Source organism: Equus caballus, chromosome 11, assembly GCF_041296265.1.
Source record: "Equus caballus isolate H_3958 breed thoroughbred chromosome 11, TB-T2T, whole genome shotgun sequence".
NCBI classification, from domain to species: Eukaryota; Metazoa; Chordata; class Mammalia; order Perissodactyla; family Equidae; genus Equus; species Equus caballus.
In genome coordinates this window covers 15,174,069-15,185,628 of record NC_091694.1, presented here as the reverse complement: position 1 = coordinate 15,185,628, position 11,560 = coordinate 15,174,069, and the positions used below count along the sequence as shown (strand labels likewise).

The 11,560-nt window shown below is 47.1% G+C and overlaps 1 protein-coding gene across 14 annotated transcripts in view; it reads right to left on the bottom strand.

Moving 5' to 3' along the window:
- Positions 1-288: 288 nt before the first annotated feature.
- PECAM1 (platelet and endothelial cell adhesion molecule 1) overlaps positions 289-11,560 on the bottom strand; it is a 77,117-nt gene continuing 65,845 nt past the window's right edge. For 11 of the 14 annotated variants that reach the window (XM_023651625.2, XM_070225699.1, XM_070225701.1 and 8 more), the window contains 2 exon segments: positions 6,081-6,103; positions 289-1,325 (listed from right to left, as the gene is read on the bottom strand). In XM_023651625.2, coding sequence (XP_023507393.1) covers positions 1,296-1,325; positions 6,081-6,103 — 53 coding nt within the window. In that variant the 3' untranslated portion in view covers positions 289-1,295. 14 annotated transcript variants of the gene reach the window in all.

Below are 11,560 nucleotides of genomic sequence, written 5' to 3'. Positions count from 1 at the left end.
GGCATCCTGACTTTTGGGGTGTTTTGTTGGTTTTTTTGCTCAATCTGACAACCCTCTCTGCCAGGGACAGCCTAGAGGACTTCAGCTGGGAAACAAACACTGAAGACCAGTCAGTGGATGTTGAATGGATAATGAAGGCCACTCATAGGCCCTTGGCCTGTGAGTCTCAGTCCACTGATGACACCTGCGTGGTGTTCTCCGTGACTTCAGAAGGCCTGAGGAGTCCTCAAGCACTACAAATATTCTACATGCACATGGCCTCTCAGAAGATGACATTTCACAGGTCTGTGAAGAGTAAAGATCAAATTTATTTAATACAACACCCCACAGGGTCCCTGCAGCCGTGTCTCTGAGGTGGACAGGGGAAGTGGTTTCGCTTAGCTGTGCTCACTAGTGAAATTCCATCACAAAATGGCCACAGCCCCTCGTCCACCTACTCAAGACACGATCAGAAACATCTTAAGACCTCAGGAGACCATTTCTTTAGCAAGGAATAAATAAAAAAAAATTAGTAAGAAAAATAGGCATTTCATTTTTCTATTAAAAACAATATTTGCTGTAGGCCACCATATTCCTGTCTTTCAGCCTTCAGTAAGGTAGAGGAAAAGAAAGAGAGGGTATAGAAAAACAGCTTAAGAACATCTGTGCTTTGTCCAACTTCATTTTCTATTTTGTGCATTGCCCGGAATGAACCTTGTCTTCAAGTCGGCATCTAAAGGGGTCACTCTCAAGCAGCTTTGTTTTTCCATTTGTGGTGGGTGAGGTCGTAGAGGGGACAGGGTGCAGCCGTCTGGTCAGTGCTGTGCACTTCCAGAAACAAAGACTACCCAGAACCACAGGCCTTTGAAGGACCAAAGGCAAAGAGAAAAACTAGCCTCTAAGCCAGGCCATTCGCTAGAAGTGATTGACTACAAAACAAAAACAGGTTTCTGTGTATGAGGGTGCTTGGAAAAGTTCTTTATCTCTGTACAAGACAAAATATTCAAGTTTCGAAATATCCCAATGGCCTGTTTACTCTGAACCTCCTTCTGCTGCTCTTCACTCCTGAGGATGCTCCAACTTGGTGAGAGGTGGGCCGTGTTGGAAATTAACCAGCCCCTATGCATCTCTTTATATCCAGCATAACTGTAGTAAGATGGATTTAGAAACTGGTGACTTGGTCTGAGGAATTGCTTTGTTCAGTGGGAGCAGGGCAGGTTCATAAATAAGTGCACAGAGCTCTTGGAACACAGGAATCATCTGCTCTTCTTGGAATGTGGATGTCTTCCCAGGGAGGAGCATCTGCTCTTGTAGTCCTAAGTTCCATCAAGGGAGCCTTCCGTTCTCTGTAGTGACAAGAGACAAGACAAGCCATGGTCACACACTTCAGGACTCAAGACTGGCCTGATGGATAGATACGCAAAATTGCAGACAGCTCTTCTCAAAGGAACTCCAAAGCAGTGCTGTCATCCACTGGTACCCCTACCCTGCTGGGGCAGCTCCTGCCACACTCATTTCTCCCTTCTCTCCGTGCTTGCTCTACTCTACTCCCCATACACACGTTGTACATCAGGCTATCAACCAACTCCATTAAGCATGCACTGCGCACCCAGCACCACGTCCCATGGGTTCTACACTTACTCACAGAGGAAGACTAGCAAAGTTAAGAAAGACCTGGCTTCTTGTTCCAGCTCTGCCTCTAAAATGAGAGGAACCTTCTCTAGGTCTGTTTTTAATTTTAAACATGAAGGAATGAAGTCAAATGATAAAACTTAAATGTTTTAAAATTATGTGATTCTGCCTTAAAAAGGATTGAAATTCTGATACATTTCAACATGCATAAACCTTGAAAATGTCACGCTAAGCAAAATAAGCCAGACACAAAAGAAGCAAATTCTGTATGATTCCACTTATATGAGGTACCCAGAGTAGTCAAATTTGTAGAGACAGAAAGCAGAATAGTGGCTGCCGGGGCCTGGGGATAAGGGGAAGTTAGTGTTTAATGGGGACAGAATTTTGGTTTGGAATGGTGAAAAAGTTCTGCGGGTAGATGGTGGTGATGGTTGCGCAACAATGGCAATGTACTTAACATCACCAAAGTGTACACTTAAAAATGGTTAAAGTGGTAAATTTTATGTTGTATATGTTTCAGCACAATAAAAAAAATTAAAAAAAAAGATTCCATATGCTGTCTCATAGTGTTTTCTAAATGCTTCATAAGGTATCTGTGTCACCTACCATCAGTGACCAGACCCCCATCTGACCCAGGCACTGTTCTATACGCTGGGGATGCAAGAACCTGCCCCCAAGAATTTTATATCCTCCCAATTATTGACAAACAATGCTACCATGAAGTAGAAGGTGGAAGAAGTCCTAACAAACTGCAGCAGGAGTTCAGGGCGGGAAGAGGACCAGAGCTGGGCAGCAAGGGAATCACAGAAGGCTTGAGGGAAGTGACTCTGGAGCAGCCTCCAAGGTGGGGCAGATTTTGACAAATGGATGGAGCAAGGGGCAAGAGTGGAGCATGCTGGGAAATACTGGAATAGAGGGGCCCTGGGCAATGGTGAGCCCCAAGGGGCAGGCAGCATCTGAGTCCATGACTCTGGACCTTCCGTGAGCACAGGGCACCCTGCTGCAGGTGGAACTTAGGGAGGCAGGAGTGGCAGAAGTTGTGGGGATTAGCCAGGATCTTGGGAACCTGATGGCCAGGCTGGTTGGCTCCCTGAGGTTGGGCTGAGATAGAGCCCCTGTTTCTTCTGGCTCTGCCAGGGAGACTTGGGCAAGCTGACCAAGAGAGCTGTGTTGGCCCCAGAGGGCTGGAGGCCTGCCAACCCTGGCAGCTACACTTGTCCCCAGTTTTTTTGCTCCACCTGGAGGGGTGACCCTGGTGTCCAGCTTTTCTGCAGGCCCCAGACCAAGTCTCTCCTTTTCTAGGGGAAATGAGTGCTTGGGTAGCTGCTGCAGGACCAGCCTCACAGATGGGAAGGGCTGGGCCACCGCCAACTGGGCCTTGGGGATTTTGAAGTAAAGGTTAACATGCTCACATCCAAGGCCTGCGCTTGCCTGTGCTTGACTCAGAGGCCAGCAGTCAGCCACCCAAGTACAGCCATGAAATCGCCCCACCTCTGGCCAGAACATGGTGTGGACGCTCTGAAAGGTCATTTTGCTTCTTACACTCGTGGGATCTCTGCTTCTGGCTTCTAGAATGTGCCCCTTATGAGCACTTTGAATAAGTCAAGTCTGTGCTAAGTGCTCATTTAATCCTTGCGACAACCAGAGGAGGGGGTTTTATTTCCTCAAATGAGGAAACTGAGGCCCTGAAGGGTTAGGAGAGCTGCCCAAAGTGACATGGCTAGTAAATGTCTAGTTAGGGAGAAGTCAAGTGTTAATGTGGATCTCTGATTCCTAAGTCAAAGCCTGGCTTTGGTTGAATCCTGTGCCTTGGATAAGCAACTGCTACATCCCCCCCCACCATGTGACAGGGGCATTTTAGGGCCAACTAAGGTAAATTCCCCATCCATACCCCATACTGCCAGAGTGTTTGATGAAAAGAACTTTAGAATAGATAATCAACTAGGTTTTATATGGTAGTTTGAAGTTTGCAAAGTACTCTGCATATGTGTTTCTTGTTTAACCCTTAAGAAACTCCTAATGGATAGCTATTACTGTTTTTGTTGTTGTCATCATCATCTCCACTTTACAGATTGGGAAGCTTAGGCTTGAGGAAGGCAGGCTCACCCAAAAAATGGCTAGACAGCTGGAATTCACCCTCTAGTCTCTTGATCCCAACTCCTGAGCAGTTCCCATTGCAGCCCAGCTGCCTGCTGGCTCCCAGGAGCGGGGGAGGTGAGCTGTAACTGGGAATTGCCTTTTTTTTAGTAAGAAGGCAAGGTTCTTTCCAAGATCCTGAGGCCCACGCAGGTCCAGATTCACCTCTTTCACTTAAGTACAGGGTGTTCTCTTTCACGTTATCTGTCTGCCTGGGCCACAAACACGATTTATAAACAAGGCAAAAATGGCAGAGGAAAAATGAAGTCAGAATGTGCCATTGAAGCAAGTCAAACAATACTAAATTAGTATTTGGCGAAGTGGCTATCTCATTGTTAAGATATTTCCTCCAATATGTTTTCAGAAGCAACGGCCATTAAACAACCGGGAATGATCGCCAGGTTTGATTTCAGGAAGGAAATCCCCTCCCATTTCCCTGCTGGGCAATTCAATTAATTTTCTCCTGACCCTCACCAGCTGATTATTAGGCAAACTATACCTGCTTCTTTTATAAACAAAATGCATTTGCTTAAAGATTCAAAATCTCTTTCCCAATGGTTGGGAACCCCTGTGCTCCTGTCAAAAGGCTATATTATTTTGGGGGGCAGGACTAGCCGTGGGTGAGCTCTCAGGAGCATCCTGGGAGCAGACTTCTGGGCTCATGGGCCAGCTGCTGGGGAAAGGGAAAGGTCTGTCTGTCCTAGAGCTTGGAGCCTTTGTCCAGAGAGACCATTGGATTGAAGACAAAGTAAATAAGTCAGTCCTACAGGTCCAGCAGACCCGCCTCGGGTGGATACAGCCATATTGACTGCAGTGGCAGAACATCTCTTTACCTGGGTCTCACTCTGCTCATGGAGCAAAGTACTCACTTTCTACTCACAAGGCCATGACAGCTGCGGCAGTGACTTCACTTCTTGGAGGGAGGATTGTATCGTGGACTGGCCAGGGAGTCTGGAGACCTGGGTTCTAGTCCTGGCTCTGCTATTAACTAGCTGGGCGACCCTGGACAAGCTTCTGCCAATTCAGGCCTTGATTTTCTCACCCATAAATTGGGCTCCCTGCCCTTCCAATGCAACAGTCTCTGATTTCAGGAGTCTGAGTGGATTTAGGCTAGAAAAAGACATTCAATTCATTCTTCTTTTCCTTAAATTGATAGCTTTCCTCTATAAAAAGAATGTCAGTGGCTTCCTGTCCGTCAGAGGCATAATGAGTTCCCTATTTTACAAGAATTCAGACTTGGGCAAAACAAAGGAAGCCAGGGGCCCATTGGAAGGGGTAACAGCAATCTTGCTCAAAATTCTTCCCAGATCTTAAAGAAGTAGTTTATGAGACAAATTCCTCATTTCTTAAGATACAAGCTCCCAGTTAGTTAACTCCTAGACTGCTGGGTAGCTCATAATGAGGTTGGGAGTAGGAAGCGGGGGTCTTTGCAAAGATTTGAACATGAACCTCTGCATTTCTTTTAAACATCCCCATCTGCCAAGTAGCAGCTTCCTAAATCCTCTACTTCCTACAGAATGAAAGTGTTGGAGTCTTTCACATGCAAGCTCTAACTTACCTCTCTCTATCACTTGTTACTGTCACCCTCTTCTCCTCCCATTCTGAGCTGCCTTAAACTGCTCCGTCACTCACATTTTTACTTTTGCTGATATTTCTACCTGGATGCTGCTGTAATCCCACTCACTCTTCACAGCCTATCCAGATGACCCCTCCCTGGTGAAGAGACCGCTAACCAGGCGGAATGAGGCGCCTCTCTTCTGTATTCCCACAGTCTCTGGTGGACCTCTCATCGCCTTGCTTTCTCATCAGTGATAACTCATCTGATTCCCTCATTGGGTCAAGGACCTTGAGTGTCCCCTGCTGCAGAGGGCCTGGTATGTAAAGGAGACTGGTATATGTTCTCGAAGTTGACATGAGCTGTCAGATGCTTCGCTCCTCCAAGCATACCCCCGGAATCCGCCTCACTTCCCAAGACTGCACCCTGGACTAGGAGGAAATGCGTACTTTGTTCATCTGGAGCTGAGTGCCCAAGATTCCCAATCCTATGGGGGGATTTCCAGGGTCTCCCTTCAGATGAGGGCTGAGATGTAATGATGGAAACAGTGGGAGAGAATATTCAAAATCACAGCTGGCCCAGAAAACCCGGCTAAGCCTGATGACCAAACCTCCAAGAGCCCAGGCTAATCAGAGGAGCCCAGGGACCCTGGGCTAACACAGAGGAGGCCAGCACAGGTGAGTAATTAGTGAGAATGCAGAACCTGGGTGAGTCTGGAAATGTTTCACTGTTCAATGGACTAGTTTAAAAAAATAATGTTTATGAAACGTGTACTTACAGAATATCTGTTTTCCACGAAATCTGCAAAACAAAGGATAACATGGAGGTGAGCAACGCACAGAGCACGGGTTAGGCTCCCCACCCCCAGCATCTCAGGGGCTGGCGGCGGGGGGAGTCGGGGGGACTGCAGGGGGCATGGGAGTGGGGGTGCAGGAGGAGACTCCAAAGCCGCAAGCTCGCTGGGTGCCCAGGTTTATGGCTCCTCTGCCCACAGACAGCTTCTCCTGGGCCCTGTAGCTCCATGTGACGAGCATATAAAGTCCCTGGCAGCTCATGTGACATTTTAAACAGTTAAAAAAAATACCAACACATGTTATTTTTGGAAATAACTGAAAACTACAGAAAAGTAGAAAATAGTAGATAAAAATTCTCTCTTCAAACCCTCTTGATGCTTTTGGCTTCATTTTCTACTATGAGAAGGCTTTTTTTTTGAGTTATAATTATACAGTATATGCCATTTTACAGCAGATTCTTTTCACGGAACATGATTTTCTAAACGTTTTCTGGTACCTTCTTAAACAGAATTGTTAGTAGCTGCATAATAATCATTAAAAAGATGTGCAATTGTTTACTTAACCACTTCCTTATTTTAAAAATTTAGGTTCTTTCCAAATTTTTGCTATTTTAAATAATGCTGCCAGTATCCTTTTTGGGAACAAAGCTATTTCCATATTTCATACTAGTTTTCCATCCCCAGGAGTGGGATCAACGGAGCAGAAGGTATAAACCTCGTCAATGCTCTTGGCATATATGGCCCAAGTGCTGTCTGAAGGGCGGGACCACCACATCTCCTTCCCCTGGGAATCCGCATCTCAACTGTCCAGAGGCCACACCGTCTTCTGGCCAGAGTGCATGCTGGGACTGACTGGCCCTGCCAGCCTGTAATGGTGAAATGACCCTGGCCAAATGTCAGGAAGATGTCAGTGAGGGTGAGATAGGCCAAGGAGAACAGGAGACATTGGTTGAAGGTGAGTGATCCCTGCCTGTGTTAGTTAGAGGTGGTTTTACTACAAGAAGCAAGAGAGGGGTGTGGCTTGCCCTTTTGGACTGGACCAGGCCCCCACTAATAGAGTTTCTGAATGGGTAGTGGCCCACACATTGGGGCTGATTCCCCTAACAGTTCACTATGATATAGTCGTGAAAACAGAGAAGGCTCAGGGACCTCTTGCTGCCTGGGGGAGGCCCCAGAGGAGATAGATGTGGGTACTGGGAGTGGTTGCCGTTCTTAAAGATGGTGGAGGTAATGGTGGTGGTGGGAGGGCCATAACCTCTCCCCAGCGCCTCGGTCTTTCTAGGGAAGTGCTCCAAGGGGCCTCGGTTTCTATCCAGCTGCCCAAGCTCAAACCTGGTGCCTTCTGAATCTTGGGCAGTCTCAGGCCCCATCTGTCACAACGGGACTCAAAACTCTTCTGTTTCTTTCTTTAACTTAAAAATATCCTGTTTCCACAAGTCCACTTCCCCCTTGAACCCTGTCTTATCACAGCTCCATTGTATGTCCCCTCTAGAGGGAATAGGGCCAGAAGTTCCTAAGGGGCCCCCCTCAGTCCTGGCTGGGCCAGAGGCTGCGTCAAAGGCCAAATGGATGAATCAGCCCAACAACGAAGTCAGGCCATTGTGTAAACTTCCACACATTGAGTGAGGCTGTGGGCAGCACCCCACCCCCAACCCAAATCTGACCTGGGAGGACCCAAAGGACCCCATGCTTCCTGCTCCTCCAGAGCCCCAAGGGCTCTGGAATCAGACGTAAGAGGGAAAGAGCCCCAGGCTGTGTTTCCTAAAGCAACATGAATACGAAATACGAAAATTCACGTATGCTGATAATACTGATGGAACACCAGTTTATGCAAATTCATAGATTTGTTTCTTCTTGATAATGGAGCAACGACCACAAAAATAGAATCTGGTGGGTAGCATCCATTTTTTACATGGAATACTTTTTACCCTCTTCCATTCCGAAGCAGGAAACAGCGCCTTGGGGGCAGGGTTGGCAGTGCCCGCCAGCCTGGCTGGCTCTGGGCCTCTCAGGAAGGGTGGGGACCCTCAAGTGCTCTTCCCTCCCTCCCAGAGGGGACGTGGCAGAGCGGCCTTCTGCTCTTTGGTCCTGTCTCGATGACCAGCCACTCTTGGTATGTTGGATTTCTGCCCCCTTGAGAAGCATCCTGGAAGTCTGAATTCCAGGCAAAGAGAAAGCAGAAGATGGAGGCTGAGTGAGTAGATCCTTTTGTTTTTTGGGTCAGACAGGAAGGTGGGCCCGGTCTGACCCAAAAAACGTAGGCTGGTGTCTAGAGCAGGACTTGGCATCTCTTCCCAGGGCCATAAGTTGTCAGGAGGGATGTGCCTAGAACACCTCCCAAGGTGGGCAGAGGACACGTAAAGAGAAAAACCAGCTCGCTTGTTGGAGGAATTGTAGGAGGTGAATTCCTCTAAACCAGGGTTTCTTTTTTTTTTTTTTCGCTGAGGAAGATTAGCCCTAACATCTGTGCCAGTCTTCCTCTACTTTATATGTGGGTCGCTGCCACAATGTGGCTGATGAGTGGTGTGGGCTCGCGCCCGAGATCTGAACCTGTGAACTTGGGCCGCCAAAGTGGAACACATCGAACTTAACCACTATGCCACAGGGGAGGCCCCTAAACCAGGGTTTCTAGCCAATGGTACTATTGACATTCTGGACTGCATAATTCTTTGTTGCGGGAGTCGTCCTGCACATTGGAAGATGTTTAGCAGCATCTCTGGCCTCCATCTGTTAGATGCAGTAGCGTCCCTGCTCCCTCCCAAATTACGACAACCAAAAATGTCTCCAGACATTGCCAGGATATCTCCTGCTTTGAGAACCACAGCTGTGGAAATCTCATCCTAGACCTGAGTTCTTTCATAGGGAAGAACTTGACTGTGTTGCCAAGTGTGATAAACCACGTTAGTCTTCTGTCTTAAAAACTGGTATTAATATATGTTAATAGGTTTTGCTTTAGATGGACTGCAAGCTGTTTTACAAAGTACTTTCAGAATAAGCTGGAGCACTGTAAAACTATCAAGCACTGAGGAAAGTTCATTGGAGTAAAGATACAAACTTTCCTGGCTAGCCAGAAATTGCAGTTCACACAAGGCTCAACCTGGTTGAGTGAAGTTGCTGGGCAAGCCACGGACAGCCCTGCAGCTACGCAGAGACTCCCTAGCCAGCCATGATGTCTCTCTTTTAGTTCTTCTCACTAGGAGAACAAGGCAGAGGAAACAAAAATCAAACCTTTCCTTGGATTAATTGGCACCAGTCAGAGAAAGAGGAAGTTGACCGTAGACAGAAGAGAGGTGGGAGGGCTTTGACCCCAGGTCACCCTGCAACCCAGAGCAGCAAAGCTACGAACAGCCTGGGAGGACACCACTGTCTAAACCAGGAGAACTCAGGTGGGTACCAGATTATCCTGCAGCAAGTCCAAAGCTAAAGGGGGTGGGAGTAAATTGGTTCTAGTTAAGTGTTAAGAGAAAAAGTTACCAAACTGTAATCTGGTCTACTTACTTTAAACGTTCCCTTCTTTGGACCACATACGTTACTGTTCAGTAAGAGACCAAAAAACAGACTAACTTTCCCATTTCTGATAAGCCATAACAAGAGCTACTATTGCTGACTGGGATTTGCAAATCCTAACCTTAGGCAATAATTGAAAAGAGAATGAGAGAAAAGAGAATAAGAACTTAAAAAACCTCAAGTGCGGGGCTGGCCCAGTGGCGTGGTGGTTGAGTTCACACGCTCTGCTTTGGCAGCCTGGGGTTTGTGGGTTTGGATCCTGGGTGTGGACCTACACACTGCTCATCAAGCCATGCTGTGGCGGTATCCCACATACAAAATAGAAGAAGATTGGCAACAGATGTTAGCTCAGGGATAATCCTCCTCAAACAAAAAGAGGAAGATTGTCCTTGAGCTAACATCTGTTGCCAATCTTCCTCCCCAAAAAAACCCCTCAAGTGCCAAGCTTGCAGATATGTTATGAGGAAATTATCAATTTCTCCATTCCCCTAAGGAGGCTGAAGCTTACTGAGAGGCAAAAACTCTTTCTCAGCCTGCTCTGGCTATGTCCCAGGGCATGCCTTTCCTTCTCCTTAGGCCTCTCTCAATTTGGTCTGTTTCTGATATAATTTTTCTAGTTCTGGGAACCCCTCTCCTTCCCTCCTTAACAGGCAGGGAAAATAAAGCAAGGGATCATCTAACAGCTGGAAAGGGCAAAAGCTCAAAGATCAAGAGGCTTCCTTGCCTTAGGCTAGGAGTTCATTGCTGGGACAAGAAGAAGTTAGTTTGGCTATATGTCAACAAAATAGTAGGCTCCAATGGCACAGCAGACTTGCATGACCCTGGCCATGACCCAGTGGGAGATGCTGAGTTGAAAGAGATGCTCCCTCTTTCTCATTTTATAGAACCCACCTGCCTACCACGGCCTTTGTCTACCCAAGGGCCACACACACACTGAGATGTTCACTCTGCAGCAATTCCACACAGGTCAGGGGCATCTTATTGAGAATTAATGAGAAAGCTAATGCGCAGGGGAGAAGTGAGAGGTGAGGCCCAATCATATAACTTGATGAGGGCAGAGCTGAGATCAAACCCCTACTTAGGATGTTTTCCCTTAGGTTCGCAGAACAAAAACCACCCAGGCCCGGCTCCAGCTGACATGAATGCAGCAGAAACCCAGTAAGTCAGCCCCTGAGATCCATGAGTTAACTCAGATTCGAAGGGAAAACTTGAGAGTCAAGAGCGGGTGCAGGGTCAGGATTATTGGCTCCAAGGGACCCAAGGAGTGACTCCCCACCATGTTCAGGGGCATTGGTCTGGAGTGACCAAGACATAGACAAATGACCATCATTTCCAGATGCCAGGACATTGAAACTCTTTGAATGTTATGATTGGAAGGCAACTTAAGATCATTCATTCAACCACCTCCTTTGACAGATAAGCTGAGCATAGTCAAATTCACAGAGACACAAAGCAGAATGGTCATTGCCAGGGGCTGTGGGGAGAATGAGGAGTTGTTGTTTAATGGGTGTGGAGCATCAGTCTGGAAAGATGAAAAAGTGCTGGAGATGATGATGGTGATGGTTGTACAACAATGTGAACAAACTTAGTGCCACTGAAATGTATACTTAAAAATGATTAAAACAGCAAGTGTTATTAAAGTTAAAAAAAAAAGTGTTATTAAAGTTTAAAAAAAATCCAGCTGAGCTTAGAGCTTAAAGCCAAAATTGCAAAGATCTATTGCCTCCCACGAGATCTTCGACTCTCCTCAGCTGGCAGCCCCCAACCCTCTCTGCAGGGCCCTGGTCCTACTTTGAGCTCTGCCCCGGGGCTGCCCCTTGGAGGCAGGCCTGCCCAATGCCTTTTTGCTTATCTAGAGGAGCAGTTTTCCTTTGTATCACTCAGGGGAAAAGGGGGTTTAAGAGCCAGAACTACGCCCTGTGAGCCATTTCCCAAAATAGCCAGCCCTGAAGTGCTGC